The 17,728-nt window shown below is 39.4% G+C and overlaps 1 protein-coding gene across 1 annotated transcript; it reads left to right on the forward strand.

The window, feature by feature from the left end:
* Window positions 1-1,515: 1,515 nt before the first annotated feature.
* On the forward strand, window positions 1,516-12,487 carry LOC115048108 (homeobox protein Dlx4a-like). The gene is made up of 3 exons (XM_029509385.1): window positions 1,516-2,470; window positions 5,570-5,766; window positions 11,966-12,487. Exons 1-3 carry the CDS (start codon window positions 2,125-2,127, stop codon window positions 12,206-12,208), a joined length of 786 nt encoding a protein of 261 aa, XP_029365245.1. The 5' UTR covers window positions 1,516-2,124; the 3' UTR covers window positions 12,209-12,487.
* Window positions 12,488-17,728: the final 5,241 nt, after the last annotated feature.

Genomic DNA, 17,728 nt, shown 5'->3' on the forward strand with positions numbered 1-17,728 from the left:
GTATGATTAGTTTGTGCAGTTTGTTGACTATTTATATTTTGTGTATTGATGCTAAAGAAAATGGAAACATTTCTCATTATTCTTGAAACGTTTCCTCCTCCGAATGCGATGAGATAAGCTTGAGGCCTTGGGGCGATTGACATATTTTATTATTTTATGGACTCTGCTGTAATCTTTGTAATCTTTCCTTTTTGATGGAGGCACTGCGCGATTTTCAATGACTGTTGAATGAATTGTGTTTTTAGATCAAATCTTCAGCTTTCAAACAAATGTCATGGAGTGAAAACATACAACACTTACCTTAACAGATCAAGAAAATTATTTGGAAAATAGCCAACTATTAATAAATACGTGCTGGTAGTTTTTTGGGTTGTTTTTTTTTTTTTTTGGCATCTCAACATCAGGCTGGCCTCCGGCTTAAAGAGACCCTGCTGCCTCTTTCCTTACACTCAGTCAAAAAAAAGTGACTGAAGCCGCAGAGGATTTGATTCAATGACGAGCAGGAATGAAATGCATCCATATACCTCAGTTTCACGGGCTTCTATGCCGTGTTGTGATTGGGAACCAAACGGGTCAGCTCCAGCGGCTCCTGCTGACACGGACTCGATGCTCCAGCGGGCCTGCAGTGATGCTGAAGCGGACCCACAGTCCGGGATTTCCACCGAAAATGAGCATAATGACCGTGATCTGAGTGAAATTACAGTGCCAGAGCCTCTGCTCTGCCAAAATCACAACTTCTCCGTTTCTGCAGAAGAGCGATGTTTGTTGTAATTGTCCCCCGTGAGGGACCACAGGCGGTGCGCCCAGCTCGTGCGTGTAAGTGTGTGTGTAGCCGGGTTGAGTGTCTACTTTGCGTGTGTCAAAAAAAAAAAAAAAAGGTGCTGTCTCATCCGCGTGAAGCTCGATGTTAAAGAACAAAAAGGCCATAAGGTGTTTTTCTGTTGTTGTTTAGTGAGTCATCGTGAATAATAGAATTTAATAGAATGGGTTTGCAGAAAAAGCGTGCGAGGCCTTTCAGCCGCAGCTCATCGGCTCCGTTTGCTCTGACCAGCTTTACTCTCCCTTTGGCGCGCAGGACTAACTTGATTTTGGGGAAAACGCGGTGGTTTATGAGCCAACCTGTCCCGGTTCAATGATTTTTATGGGGCCTTGTGTCTTTTCATTGCAAAAGAGAGAGAGAGAGAGAGAGAGAAATCTGAAATATTTTGTATTTTCATTGAGTTATAAACACAGATCTTGGTCAATAAAAAAAAACGAGTAGAGCAGTTAATAATCTGTATTAACAGGACTAGAAAGTGTCAATAATAGCAGTTAAAATTGTTATTAACCCAACTGGATTCCTCCTGCTGGTGAGTAATTAATGACCTATTTTTAATAAACTTTGAAGCTGGAATCAGACTTCATACAGCTGACCTGATGAAAGGAGCTAAACATTTCTTTCTTTCTTTCTTTTTGGCTCGAACTTCATCTTGTGTTCAGGCGGGCTGTGTACTGCGGCCTGTCGAGGAGAGCCGCTTGTGATTTGTGTGACACGATAAAGCGCCGCAGCCAATGAGCGCGCCGCGTGTGACAAGTGGAGGCAGAGCGCGCGAGGCAAGCGCCGCCACAGACCGCGCGCCGTGACGCGGAGCCGCACAGTCCGCTCTGCGCCGCCCAGCAGCCGCTTCGCCCGCCCGCACCCGACCCGCACCAGGACGGCTGGTTTTTGGACCCAGACAAGAAGGACAGTCAGCCCGGGTCCAAGGAGATACTGCTGTCGCTGCTCTTGTTCTTTTCCCGCCTCTTCGCTTTCTGTGCGTGTGTGTGTGTGTGTGTGTGTGTGTTTTTCTCTTTGCCGCTCGCTGAGCCAGATCTTGGCTGCACGTCGGCTCGCCGTGCGTCGCTGTCTGCTCCTGTTGGACTTGACGGTTCTGAGGAGGGAAGCATCTGGACCGGCAGCTGGGATGTAGCGGAGGAGCGTCAGACAGGAATACAGTGACAGTCAGCTGCACTCTGAACGCGTTGATGCAGCTTTATGGAAACTGACACTCTGTGACTCTAACGTTGATAGTGCGTTGACTTAGGATGAGTCCCGGCCATAACTGACCCTTCTTATTTCCCTCCACATCTCAGCCCCTCACCCCAATGATGACTATGAGCTCTATCCCGGACACTTTAGTCCCGCCTGATCCATCCAAATCGGCGTTTTTGGAGTTCGGCAGTCACGGCTACCCCGGCCACCCCGGACATCCCGGACACCAGCAGCCCTCCCCCGGTTTGTCCCACAACCATTACCCGGTCCACGGTCTTCACGCTGTGGGGCCCTCGCAGCACGACGGGCCCTTCTCCTCCGGCTCATCCTCGTACGGCCGCCCGCTGGGATACCCGCCCTATCCCAGCCCCGTGAGCGCGCACCACCCCGGGCCCTTTCTGCCGTACCAGCACGGGGGTCACGGCGGCGCGCTCGGACACACCAGACTGGAGGATGCGGGTGAGTTTTCGTATAAGGACAAAATTCAACACAGGTGTTTGTGGTTGACTCGTGATCGCGCTCTTTGGTCCTGTCTCAGTGTTGACCATGTGGCCTCTGGGCTCACAGGCCCAACACAGGACGGTCCCTTCAGGTGCTGGGAAAGGAAAGCAAGCTTCTGAGTTGCTCATAACTTTTTATTTAATTGGGTCATGGTTGTTTGATTTTTACTGAGGCCACTGCGCTAAAAACACAGACTGTGCCTGTTGTGAATTCCAAAAATCAAGTTATATGAACAGAGAATATAATACAAGAATAAACACCAAGTTTCTCTGTATGTCTGTTTCGCCGCCATTAAAGCAGCAGAAGTGCGTCAATAGAACATGAAAACACGAAAATAAAACCACAGCGCAGAAGGCTACAATAATTGGATCCACACACAGGTCTGCCACAGCGCTGTGTTTAATCTACTGAAGGGTTGGGTGGAAGATGAGTTCAAGGCCTGCACACACTGAGACTCTCCACAAGAAGCAGCCGACACTGGCCCTGTGGTGTCCCGCAGCGGCTCCAAACCCAAATCATCCCCCAGCATCAATAACAGCCAGCCGGTCTGCTGCTACGACTACTACTATATTATTACTACAATTATTATTATTATTAGTAGTAGTAGTAGTAGTATGTTGTTGTTGTTGTTGTTGTTATTATTATTATTATTATTATTATTATTATTATTATTATTATTATTATTATTATTATTATTATTTGTAATACATGCATAAATAGTAACATGCCTGTTTCACCTTCACACGTAACAAGATGAAGAAAAAATATTTTTGATTACAATTTATTCAAAATATAATATTTTTGAATATTGTATCTAATATAATGAATCTTTCCTGTGGGCTATGATTCAGCCTTTCAAAATAAAATAACAGCCATTCCAATCTTCCTTTTTAAAGCTTATTGTAATGTTGATGGATTTTACGAAAATTCACTGAAATTAAAATGTCAGCTGAAAACTATGGTCTTTTATAGCCGTTATAAAAAGTGAAATAATTGCAAATAAAATTCCATAAAAACTTGTTATTCTTATTTATTACAGAGCAGAAATATACCTTGCATAAGATATTGAATATGGAGATCCACTGATTTAATACGGCTCTCAGCAAACCGGACATTTTACTGCTCTCTACTAACTATTACATGAACTATTAGCACATGTACAGTCTAATTATATTCTACTAATAACAGTATTTATTTAGGAGTATTTTCTTATTTATAACCATAATACAGGTAATAAAAAAGTTGTTTTTACAAATTCAATGAAAATTTTAATAGAATACATTTAAATACTTGACTGCAGGCACACTCATTGCTCTTCTTTCTTTCTTGTTTAACCCAAACATTTTCTTTGCTGATGCTTTGTGTGTGGTCCTGGTCTGTTTTAGTTCATTTTTGCAAACATTTGACTCTATATGTGCTAATTATTAAATGTAGCTTCTTTTAGCGCAGTGTGAGGAGCCCCAAATACAAGACAAAGGGATGCGTCTGTAAAGAAAAAAGATGTTGTCTCACTGTTTGACTATAAGTGCAGAATATATTTTACTGTATTTACATATACACTGATTGGTTCTGGCACCTTGTTCAATGTAGAGCATTGAAAATATGGGCAATTTTATGATTATGAAAATTTCTTTCAAATGATTTTGTTACAACATTTAAGAGGCGCTGTGTGATGAAGGCCCCACATCAGCATTTCCTGTCCACACAATGCATGGATATTGTTTTAAAATATGATGAACATCAATGAATCAAGAGAGTAAGGCTCAAGAAGCATAGTTTTCATTCATTTCCTTACTGTTGTACTGGCAACATGTTACTTTGTGTTGGTGATTTGTACTGACAGTTATTTTTACATCCTTCACTCCTGTGACAGAACTCTTTTGGCACTTTATTTATGAGTTCAACCTCTGAAGACAAGTAATAATTGTCAGAGGAAACACCATAGCTTTTTGCTCTCTGTCAGTGACGTTTTGGAACAGATACAAAAATAATGTAATGATTGCTTTTCCTGTCAGTACAGTGCGGCATCTCCACCCTTGATTACCTCAATAAGGTTAGAGATGGAAGAGAGAAATAAAATGGGAGAGGAAAAAAAAGAATTGAATATAATTGTCGTATGATTACAGAAGTGTTGTCCATGCAGCCTGAACAGTGAGGAGGTAACACAATTGTCAACAAAGGTTGGAATCAGTTGTGCTAATTTGACTCCCTCTGAAGTTCCCCTTTCCCTTCTTCAAAGTGCTCTTAGTGTTGTTTTGTTTTCCTCGCCGACATCGATGAGCGTCAACATGGTGCTCTCCTGAGCTGAAGCTCAGTTACAGTCTGAACGACTTGTGGGGCCTTGGCTTGTTCACAGCTGTTCTCTCCTGCCACTGCAGGCTATGAGCTCATGTCATAACAAAGATCAGTGTGGGTAAATGTACACAGTGGTATATGCTTTCTCAAAAAAAAAAAAAAAAAAGAAAGACAGAAAGAAAAGTAGGCTCTTGGCTGAGTTACAAGTGTGACTGAACTCACTGGTTAGATAGAAGCCATTCTCGTTATACAATACAGGAACTAAAAACTTACTTTCATGACACTAAAAGTGACTGGCTGTTTGTGTTAGAAACATTCACATAACCTACTCACCAACCAGCCAACTTAACCAATTTCAAGCGTTGAGAATTTATTATTTCATATTATGCAAACTGAAAAGCCCTGGATTTCTGCCACGTCAATGTGATTAGCATTGTGAATACGAAATCTTGAAAGGCACAAATGTCACACAAACGCATTCTTTTCTTTCTTTTATTTTGTGGTAATTTTAGATAGTCGATTCAATACCTTTATATGTAAAAACGTTGTTTTTAAATCATAAATAGAAATAATCCTAGAATTAATAGAAATACTCTAAAACACTTTCTCAGAATTAACATGAATACGTCTCAGCTAAGAAAAAAAAGGAAATTGAGTGAGGGACTGAGTGACCACACCATAGCAATATTTTTTGTGCATTTCATGAACATAAAGTCAATGCTCCCATCCCCAGCCCTGCGTTCACATTGTTCTCCCCTACAGAGCACGAGAAGCCCACCGCGGTGATAGAGAACGGGGAGGTGAGGCTCAACGGGAAGGGGAAGAAGATCAGGAAGCCTCGGACCATTTACTCTAGCCTACAGCTCCAGGCACTCAATCAGCGCTTCCAGCAAACCCAGTACCTCGCCCTGCCTGAGAGGGCCGACCTGGCAGCCAAACTGGGCCTGACACAGACCCAGGTAACACAGGAGGCACACAGAAAAAGACGTACCTACTTCTCTTTCTGACATTCAGAACTGAACGAACCCACCTTACTTTAGCCATTCAAATAATTAAAAAAATAAAATAAAATAGATATCTTTTCCAATGAAAGCGCTCAAATATATCAGTGCTGATACAACACAGAGCAAAATGTGGTTGTTTCTTTTAATAGAAAACAGATAAAAGCTAAAATTCAATTTGCCTGATAATAAGTTTCATAATGTGACGACACTGAAAGCGACGCATTCTTCTTCACTGGTGTCACCACACGTTCCTCTCGGTGTAATTATATATGGCATTCAGAGATAGTCATTAATGGGAGTCACAAAACACAAAGAACAGGTCATTTACAGCAAAAGAAATACAAACTAAAAGAACGGAGGGAAATGTATATCGTGTAGTAGAGTAGAGTAGGACACTACTGTTTGTATTTGTGTGTCTGTTTACACATGTTGGGTGTAACTGAATGCGGGCAGCTGAGGTTAGGAAGTCATATTTTATTAACAAGCATCTTCTCATGTAACAACTTTCACACACACACACACACACACTATTACACTTTCACAAGGAAATAGAATTCGGATGGCAGCCATTTTGTCTGTCACATAGGGCAGTGACTCCACATTGGATTCTCTTATGCTGAGCCCGTGCTTTTCAGCTTTTCACTTCCAGATTTCATTTCCATTTGAAGTTTCTAATTCAACAATAATCCACAACATTTAACTGATAACAAAGCCCTGTTTGGCTGCACCTCTTCATAGAAATTGGTCAAAAGCTGATGAAATGTCTTATATTATCTTTGAAGGCCAGGGAAAATCCCCAGATTAGCTGTTTTTTTTTTTTTTTTGTTTGTTTTTTTGTTTTTTTTGTCCTTTCCTGTTAGCGACCTGCTTAAACACAGTTTAAATATCAATAATAAAAATTATTATTTGAACTTTTTTATCCTGTTGTCCATGACTTGAAATGTAAGAAGGTCATTCAGGGCTGAGAAATAGATGTAGAAATACGAGATTGTATCAGGATAAACAACCTGTTAACCCCTCTAAACTGTCTCTTGCTGTCATAGTCTCATTGTGTTCATGTATAGTAGTGCACACCTGATAATTTCCACAAAATCTGAGTAGATAAATTTGTGTAAATTCTTTAGAGAGCAAATAAACTTTATATGAATTACTTACTGCCTATAGCAATTCAACATTCACACGAAAATCCTTTAAAATGTTTGTTTTATATTATAATAATGATAATTAAACATTTAAACTATTTTAAAACCTTCTTAAACTTAATTTGTAACACAAAAGCTGAGATACTGTTACTACTATTATTTTCTCAGCTAGTTAGCTTTAGCAGGAGCTGAGTGTCTTTCTGATTAGATTTGGCTCCTGTCTCATTTGCTCATGTTAAATAACTTGAATGACCGAAGTATCCGTTGATTGATACAGTCTAAGATACAGTTAAACATAATGAGAGTAAACCTTTGCTCAGTCTGGCTGTGGACTAGCTAATGTTCATTTGATTGTTTATTCATTACAATTATTTAAAAACAGATTGACTATTTTCACAGAAATGTATTATTTCTTTGACAAAATGACTATTTAGGATGATTAAAAAAAAAAAAAAGACCCGTCACTTCATTACCTGCACTTTACACTGGCAACAACAGTGAGCAGGTGAGGAAACATTAGAAAGGATTGTTTGGGAATACCTCATGTGAAATTGAATCTGTTTGTGTGTGTGTGGTTGTACTAAGTATACATAAGCAGCTGATGTCATCAGATGAACTGTCCTAATCCTGGATGAATTACCCACAGCAGCTCTGTTTACACTGGGAGTGAGAGATCATCCATTCATCAGCCCTTGTCTTTTGTTGTGGCAAAGTGGCTTTGAATGTGGTCCACTGAGAGTCGTACACGTATGATTACCAAAGACGCATGATATTTGAATTGGTTTTGTTTTTGTCTTAGATACCTTTCTCTGTGTGTTTTGGATCAGGGACTTAAACCGACTGTGTTACAGTATGTCAGAGGCCAGCTGACACTAGAGTGGAGTTGAAGGATAAATGGTTGTAGTTTGAGGAATGCAGACACATTTTTGTGGCCTTGGAAAAAAGAATGCAGACTGCTTTTCTTTTTTTTTTTTTTTTTTTACTGCTTTTGTGTGTGTGTGTGTCAACATGCACCCTGTTTTATGTTTCCTTCTTAAAGGTCAAAGCAACGACTTGGTGTCACAGGGGACATGAGACTTTTTTTGATGTAGCAGCACTGCTACAAGAGGTTTCCCGTAGTTGACTTGCTAAGAAGAGTTTTGGTTCCATTCCATGGTTGTGAACTGGTTTTTTACAAATTAACTTTTGAAACTCCACCCATTATTTAGAAAATGTGTTCACACTGGAGTCTTTCTCTGATGATTGACTTAAACGTCACATTGGCAGGCAATCAGCAGAGACTCCAGGAAGTGACAGTTCATAGAAACCATATTTGGGTTGATTTATTTCTGATTTACAGAGCCAGAGTTGTTTGCTTGTTTTGTTTTTTTTTTACCAACAGAAGCTAACTAGCTAATAACGTTTGCCATGCTCACCCCGACATTCTGTATTCACAGCAAATGTCATTCACCTGATGTGCTCTGACATAACAGGTGTCGTAGTAGGAGGCCTGGGCTCGGGACATCTCGAACATTCTCATCCCTCAGTTGGCGCTGCATACATCACATGGAAGTGCACATTCATGTGTCACTTCATGAACTCTGTTTATCGCAGCTCCACTGTGCTGGGTTTTGGTAACCGATACGATTTTAAACAAAAAAAACTTGACGTGGACTTGCCAATATTTTATTATCCTGAATGGGAAGCAAATACACCCCCCTGGGGTTTTTGCCACTCTTTTGATATAATTTTCAAAATGCTGAATTATCCTTTTGAGCAAGCATTTGATTTTTCTTACCTAAGCCCTACTTCACTTCACTCACTGAAAGCACAATCTTACACTACTCTTAGAGGAAAACGTTGGCTGACAGCAATTTCAAATGATTCAACTTATGCAATAAACAGTTCTGATCAGAGACTCTGGGGAATTTAAGAAGTTCTGATGGTATGAACATTAGTAATTCTTCTAACCAACATGCAGGGCTTGTTTGGCTATTTGTGTTTGTTTACACAGTTATTTTCTTCACCCTAGTGCAAATGTTGATTTGTTTCATTCAGGAAAAATTATAACTTAACGTTTTTATATTTAGAAAAGTTCTCATTTCATTTGGTCATCCAGGGCGAAGTTCCAGAAAAAAAAACATAATTTTCGCAGGCTTGTTTTCTCTCTCACTGTGGTGGCAGTAAACAGATGAACAAAGAGAGCAGTTTGTATGGAAACATACATTCAGTCAGCTGTAATTAGTGTAGCGTGTACACTGTATGTATGTAGTGCCTCATTCCTCGCATGCACAGGTACACACACGCACACACACAGACGTCCTGCTTGCATCTATTCACACATAATATAGCTTGCATTCATTTTTTCACACACACACACACACACACACTTTAAGATAGTGATCACATACCACTTCTCTCTCCTCCCTCAATGCCATTAGGCTGCCAGCCAACTACTGACCGCTTTCCATCGAAATCTCAAAAGTTCCCAGACGCAGCTGAGAAATGGCACGTAGCACAGCTTTAACATTTTCCCCTGAAACTTACTCTCTATCTCAGCTCATCACACCAACACACACACACACACACTGCCCATACAGCTGAAAACACCCACCCAATAAAAGCCTCACTGCTCCAACGCATTCATCCATATACAGTACCAGTCAAAGCTTTGGACACACTTCCCCATTCAAATGAAAAAGACCGTGTCTCCAAACTGTACATAAAATATACAGACACACAGATACCCCCTCCTCTGCTCACTAATGTGCGTGTCTTTAGCTTCGCTCTCTGGGAAGCTGTCAGCTCCATGTTGCTGCTGGAATATGAAACCAATAATTACAGCAGAAATCCTCTCACTGTGGTTGCATTAACTTAACGTGCTGCTGATTGACTCGTGGGCTCATAAACTTCACTCCATATATACTCGCTTTAGGTTTTCATCTGTGAGGCACCCCTTTTGTGTAGCACTGCAGGTAATTATGACACTGCAGGGCACTCTGGTTTGGTGGCTGTCATTTTCCACAGAATCACATTATACTATATATTAAAGTGACACTTTAAGACACTTTAGTGACACAAAGTCATTTTGTCAATATTAGAATTTGCTTACTATAGAACATGAAATGCTGTTTATTGAATTGTGTGGTTTAATTATAATGGTATTGAATATTTATGAAGTGAAACCATTCATTTCATATATTTGCCACCATCCATACTTTCTTCTAACAGGCTATGATTGACGTCAGCAGATACTGGAATAGAGATCAAATTAAAAGTCAGATTTCACTCTGTGGGATGTCTTGGCTGTTCAAGCTGAACGCTGGATGTGAAAGTTTAGTGAATTTTCAAATTATTGGCTAAAAGAATAAAAATTTCCATATATTTAGAGTCAAATAAACCGGCCCGAAATTTGTTTTTTTATAGAATAGAATATCTTCCATAAACCACTTCAACCATCTTCATAAATGCCTATAAAATCCCAGAGTAATAATTCCCAGGACAGTCAGTGTGGAGGAGAAAACAATTTCAGTGCCAAGAGTGTTTTCTCTCCTTTCCCTCGTTCTTTTATCTTTTGCTCCTCCATTGCTAGCCAGAGGAGTGTTTTTCTCCGTGCAACACCAGTCAGTTGGCAGTTCTTTTTTTTTTTTTCCCCTTTACGATGCCATTACAACCTGTTTCAGACGAAAGCATCGTTCACTGGCCGTGTGTAATCATTTACGATCCATTTAATTGGAATGACAGGTTACCCCCGAGAGGCATGTTCATGCAATTTGATGCCCAATTGAAGGCACACTGGATACAGACAACATACTAATTATTCTAATAACAGCACACCTGAATCATCACAAATTACCACATATTATATAATATAACCACAAATGAATGAATGAAGTTCAGCTCAGTTTACTGAGGCCTATTGGGAAGGTAACATATCTGTCGTATTTGTACAGCATTAGCATCAGACAGCACATTAAGACTATAATCCATAATGCAAAGTGTATAGGAGCTAATGTAGGAATCACAACGGCATAAAAACCAAACCAATAATCACCTTATAAGTTCCAGTAACCTCATAGAAATGAAATATTATGTCAGAGGTCATTTACTGTGATGCGGCTTGATGTTGATAACTAATGTAATACAAGCTCATAATAATTAGCATTTTCTTTCATTATTGTTATTTATTTAGGTGAGTGCGCCACGTTTTTCTTTAATTGTTTAAGCCAGATTTGTTCACTTCTTGTTAAATTAAGTTGAGCTGAATTTTAAAAGCAGCAAATGTTTCACATCAAGACAACGACAGATAATTCAGATTAAACTTGGAACCATCTAATAAACCAAAAGCTTGCCTGTTGAATGACAGTAACTTTTTATCCTTGCACTTTATGGATCTTAATAATGGTATGCTAACAGAAGCCTACCTTTTTGTGTAAATTGCTGGTTCATGTTTTTGCTGCTGGTTCGCTGCTGCTTCTTGTCTTTTGTTTTGTTTTGGTTTTTTTTGTTGTCGTTGTTGTTTGTTTGTTCGCTATTGTTGTTTTGTTTTGTTTTTCTTGAGGGGGGGGGGGGGTGGTTGTGTGTGTGTTCATGCTTTTAGTCTATTATTCTTTTGCCTTTTCTCAAAAAAAGGATACTCTGTGACGTTACAACCACAGTTGTAAGAACCTAATAGCTAAAAATAAACACTGAACCGGACATTAAATGCAATGCAGTTGAAGTTTTTGTTTATGGTTGTTGTTTCATATCTCAGTGTCTGTGCTTATGTCTTTGAGAAAAGGCTTTTGATGCACATAAAATAAAATGAAAATGAATTCAAGGAACAGCAGTATGTTTGGCTGCTGCTCTGTGATATTTATGATGCATTCACTGACCCACAAGCTGGAAATACACCACAGGTCCACAGGTCCACTGTCATCGTTAAGTCCCCCCTCCTCCTTCTGTGTCACTGCCTCCCCCCTTGCAAAAGCTTCTATCACGTGAGTTAGCCTACCATTTTCTTATAAACCATTCTCCTTTTCCTTGTCTCTCAGGTCAAAATATGGTTCCAAAATAAACGATCCAAATACAAGAAAATCATGAAGAACGGACCCTGTGGACCTGAGGGAGACCACCTGGCCCCCCCACCACCATCCTCCTCCTCTCCATGCTCGCTGTGGGACATCAGCATGGCCGCCAAAGGCGCACCAGTGCACTCTGGGGGATATATGAACAATTTTGGTCATTGGTACTCCGGACACCAGCAGGACTCCATGCCAAGAACTCAGATGATGTGACAGACAAGAGGACGCAAAAGTTGTGGAACAAAGTGGATTTATGCCAAAAAGATGACTGAGTTTGACCAACTCTGGAGGCAAATCTAGTCAGTCAGAGCTGTTGCGCCGTTAACAGATATGTAAAGTAGCACCGATTCCAATTTCTCATATTTTGATCTGCCAATAACAGTTTTCTTTCTAATGATTGACCTTAGTACAATCATTTTGTAACTTTTCTTTGATGACCAATTCATCTGTATGTTCTTAATAAAACATTGAATAAATCCCTGGGTGAAGGGCTCTCTCTGTCTTCATCTCTCGCTCTCTCTCCTTCTCTCTCTCTCTTGGAAAAATCATGTGCAATCATGCTTCCTTGATGATCAATATCCAAACCAAAGCATCATCGGTATGTATGAGCAGCATCATGCACGGCTGAGATAAGCGCTTCGTCTTTGCTTGTTTCTTGAAAGTGGAAATGTTGAGTAGGATGATGGTGCTTGTTGTTGTTTCTTTCACTTCACACATCTTCTAAATGGTTTTCCTCTCTAACAGTGAAGTTCTTACACACCAATAACATGCCTGTGTGTGTGTGTGTGTGTGTGTGTGTGTGTGTGTGTGTGTGTGGCTGCATCTGAGCACAATGTCGCGATGAGTGATGAGGCCAGCAAGAGGAATGAAACCATCTAAATGATGGAACTGTGATGTACAGTATAGACAGCTACCAAACACGCACTACAAAATATTACTGTTTCAATCATTCAAAGAACAGCCGTGCAAACTTAAAATGACTTGGCCAAACTTCAACGCTACTGCCAGAGCAGCCACACACCCTGTTAGCTGCATTTGGCGGGGTGATGCGTGCCAATCAAAATGATAATCAACGATTCAAAACGCCTTTCATTGATGCACAAAGTTATAGGATTTAGCAAACCTAAGACAATCAATTTTCAGACACTTTGCGCAGTAAAATAAAAATGGAAACGAGCCTTGCTGGTCTGTAGCTGTGTAACACGTTGTTACCAGTCTGCTTTAAAAGACTCAGACTTCCACACCGATCATTTCATTTATCTCTATTTCAAATGTGCTGAATGGGGTGAGGGTCTGTATAATTCTTTCCAAATCTAACTTTCTTTCTTTTCTAAAAAAAAAAATATCCTCATCAAATGGAACGTAATCTAACAATTAAAAAAGCCAGATATCTTTATTTTTGGACATTGCGAGGTTTTTTTGTATTTTCAATGGGAAACTTGGAAGGAGAAGGTTTTCAGGCATTCTTCATAGTTGTTTTTTATTCAACTATGATGATTTTACAATGATTTAATGGGCATGCTGTTTTATTAAAAACAGATTAAATAGCTAAAAACAAAGTTGTTGAGTCTGATTCTTTTGTGTATTTTCTTAAATGTGAACTCAGTGTTTTGCGTGACACAGTGATGGTTCTATGTAGCATCTCAACCATAAAGAGTCACAATGAAACAGTTGTCCAGAGTCCATCCATCCATCTTCATCCGCTGATCCGGGGTCAGGTCGTGGGGGCCTAAAGAGTGCATGGGAGAAAAGCAAATAACAGTTTAGTCGTATAAACACTACGATCTAAAATGTGACCAAGAAGGGCCCAAAGAGCTTATTTTTTTGCCGTTTTCACAATCAATATAATAGACAAAAGTAAAATAAATGGGCCTCACACTACTCACAGTTTGTTGTCGTTCAGCTTTGCCCTTTTTATTTGGTAGTAAATTAAGGGAAGTTTGATGTTGCTGCACAACATGCTACAGGGATTGATTAACTGTGATTATTTCAAAATTTATTTGCATTTTTTTATTGATTACTCAGGTTTCTGTTGCTTCAAATGTTTCATCCCAACTCTGTTTATTCTGCCCCCCCTCTCCAAGCTTTGAGTTGGAAACTTTCAAATCTCAGTTTAATGGCTCAACAACCTCTCAAAATGCAGAGCTGATATATCGTGATTTATTCATTATAGGCGACACACCTATTTGAAATAAATCAAACCCAGCCAAACCCATATTTTATTTATTAAACTCTAACATCCAACAGGATTATAATTTATAGCTTCCAACAGATAAAATCAATATGAAGTTTAAGTTGACTTACTAAAATAACAAATTCCTTGTCACTAAATAGTCTTTGAGCATCTCGGTGGCCCGGGGCCATTTTCTCTAAAGTCGTAAATCAGAAAAATTGGGTCACATCTTTGGCCCTGCAAACATCTGGAAAAGCAAAAAGAGTCGTCAAACCTCGTCAATGATTTTACAAAATGACCATGTCAATTATAGGTAATTTAGGACATAGCTTGTTAAATAAAGCTTTCAGTTCAGCACTGTAATTATCCGTAATTGTAAGTCAAGGGAATATCTTTCTGCCTCAAGCACTAAAAGAAGATTGCATAAAACCAGATAAATAAAGGATAATCCTTTTTCAACAAATTGATCTGTTCAATTGATATTAAATAATGATTAATAACTTGGCGCTAGTGGTTAGGTTTTCTGTGGGGGGTTATAGTGTTTCATTCATGTGTTAAAGTGGTCCAGCAGTTACTGTGCATGACTACTTGAATAGTCTAATTGGAGGCACGGACAACAAGAAATTATGACCAAAAGATCATCAGGTGTGGTCTTGATATGGCATGTGTGATCATGTGTGATCATGAGAAGTGTGAATTTTACCTTACACAATAGTTTCAGTAATGACTCAACACAATGCTATTTAAAGGCCCTATGTTTACATCCCTCCAAAGCTTATTTGAAGCACTAATATCCATAAGAATGTATTTATTCAAAGAGCCAAAATGAATCAGCAATGCTCGGGGGCCTGTCTGAGCACGACGACTGCTTTATGGTGACACCACAACGTTCCAGAAGACCTGATGACTGATTTTAAAACTGAGTTTCTGTATGCAGACGGTGAGTTTTTCTCTGTGGACGGAGACCTTTGATACTTTCACAGTGTTAGTATTGAACCTGGACCTGATTTATAGTCAAAGAAGCTTTCACTTTACACTGTATGGGACCTTCAAAGTTTGTTCTGCATTGTTGAGTCACAACAAAACAAAACTATATATTTACAGTACTTCAATGAAGGACATTTCTCTTTTAAAGTGAGACCATGTTATCTACAACAGTGGCCTCTATAGCTGCAAGAGGTAATTGCAGAATTATAGTCTGCTGGACTCAGACAGTTAATGCCGAGGATATGTAGCCTTCGACTGCTGCAAAAGAAATAATTATAATATGAATTTACACTTACCATTAATTCATGTCACATCACCACGACGCCAATCTGATTACTCTGACCAAGCCCATCTGAATGCTACAGACTCTCTTATAAAGAGCCACTACTTCTCTCAAGTGTCTTTTAAAATACAATTTTTTTAGACTAAATTAATTTTGATCTGAGTCGACTTGTGTGCAATTTTATTATGTAGTGCTGTTATAATACAGTTTATCAACTATTATACAAATCTCCGCCCAAGATTACATCAGATTTATATTTATTTTCATTATCACATACACCTCTGTGGTACATGAGCATTCATGTTCACAGATAAAAACTCATTATAGTATGAGCACATGCTAATTAGCACTAATTACAGAAGCTGGCACATAAAAATAAACTGCACTGCCAATAAAATCTAATTTATGACAATAATATGGTCATAATTAGCATCCATTAACCATTTATACACATTTTTTGATAAAAGCACATTTTTGAAATTAGCTTGTTCAAGTCTCTTTGTGTCTCTTTATCTGGAGCATATATTAATGATGCCCTGTGTCAGGACAAGCTCTGGTTGGAACAGCCCTTCAGACTTCACACACCGTTGGCCCTCTTCCTCTTCAGTCTGGTGATGACAGTTGACTGTTGTCTTTTTAAAGGGAAACACATGTTAGGGAACACCGAACCTTAATGAATATAAAAGCAATCACATTCAAATTAATGAAAAAAAAAAACAAAAAACGCTTTTTTGTTGAGGAAGCATCTTGTACAGTTTGTGTTGGGAGAAACTATGTTTTCTCGAAAAGGGTGTACATTTATTTCAAATTTTCTCCCCCCCCATAAATGTCTTCATTTTTCTACCTTAATTTCCACACCTCCAGACTTTTCAGAAGGCCCTGATTTATTTAATCTGTTCCTGTTAGCAGCATCCGGTTGCCTCCGGCCAAGTTCATACTGCAGAGTTTTATGGAAAAGTTTACTTCACAGACTTCAGACACGTTGTACTGTCCTAATGAAGTGATGAAGACCTGTCGGGGGCCGAGGGAACAAAAATAAAACAGCATAGGCTGTCTGCGGAGGAAGACAACAATAGGAAACATCAAAAAGAGAAAGCTGAGGGCTTCACACATCAAGTGGCTACAGAGAAGTGACTTTCAAAGACCTTTAAAGAAGGAAATTGGAATTGTCCTTTAAATTCAACAGTTACGCATAAACTCATACTAAATTGTATTTTATCACACAGATCAATGATAATGATTTTAGAAAAACTTTAAACTTTTAAACACTGTTCTAGATAGTGCTCACAGTGATGTCTGCATTAGAGTGTGTAGTTAAATTCTGAACAAGTTTCCAGAAAAGCGGCAGAAGAAAAACCAAACTCTGTTCAACAACATTCAACAAATCATGTAAGCATCCCATTTATGAATAAATTCATTAATAAATAGGATCCCTATCTTCACAGATTCTTGGTTCTCTCCAGATCGTTCCTGTTTTCAGTATTTTGTCACATCAAACGGCAACACACACAGCAAGGAATTCTGATTCCTCTTTTGTTATACGACATTTATATAACAGTTTCGGGACACAATGTTGTTTACTGAAAAATAGTAGTCAAACCTTGAGAGTAAAAATGTGAGAAAAAAAAGTGTATTTTATCGCAATCTATTTGAAAACTCGACTGTAAAGGGGCGAGAATATGTCAAATGAATTCACAGATTTCTCACCACTAAGCTCTTATTTATGAGAAATTTCAGGGTATTTACATTAAAGTGTGTACCGGATGGAGTCCAGCAGGGTTTCTGTTTCCTCCAGACAGCTCAGCTAATGAGCATATGTTCAAAGCATCATAACAACAACCTTGTCATACTGTGTTCTGTGCTTTACATTATTCCCCCCTTGCTCAGCTGGTATGTCAGTTTCCTTGGCACAACGGCACGGCTGTCTGAGCAGCAGGTCGCCCTCTTTGGGACTTTCTCCACCCATGAAGTGGCTGCAGGCAAATCTTTGTTGGAGAACGGAAAATGAACAAAACCAACCACAGAGTCTTCCTCCCCAAAGTCTGTTCTCTTGTCAAACGCTTCTAAAGAGAATGCATGAACATCGCCTTTGTGTTGGTGACTTTCCACAGCATGGTTCACTTCCTCACCTTCATTAAAGTGCAGCACGCACTCACTCACGTGGCTGTAGCTTGTCAAGGCGGGGCTGCGGGAGATAACATCTGCACAAACACAAACACATCACTGTGAGAATGCATGACAAATACAGTTTTTATTATAGTTGTAGACTCATTTTTGCACTGATGATTTC

The sequence above is a fragment of the Echeneis naucrates genome, chromosome 8, assembly GCF_900963305.1.
Source record: "Echeneis naucrates chromosome 8, fEcheNa1.1, whole genome shotgun sequence".
NCBI classification, from domain to species: domain Eukaryota; kingdom Metazoa; phylum Chordata; class Actinopteri; order Carangiformes; family Echeneidae; genus Echeneis; species Echeneis naucrates.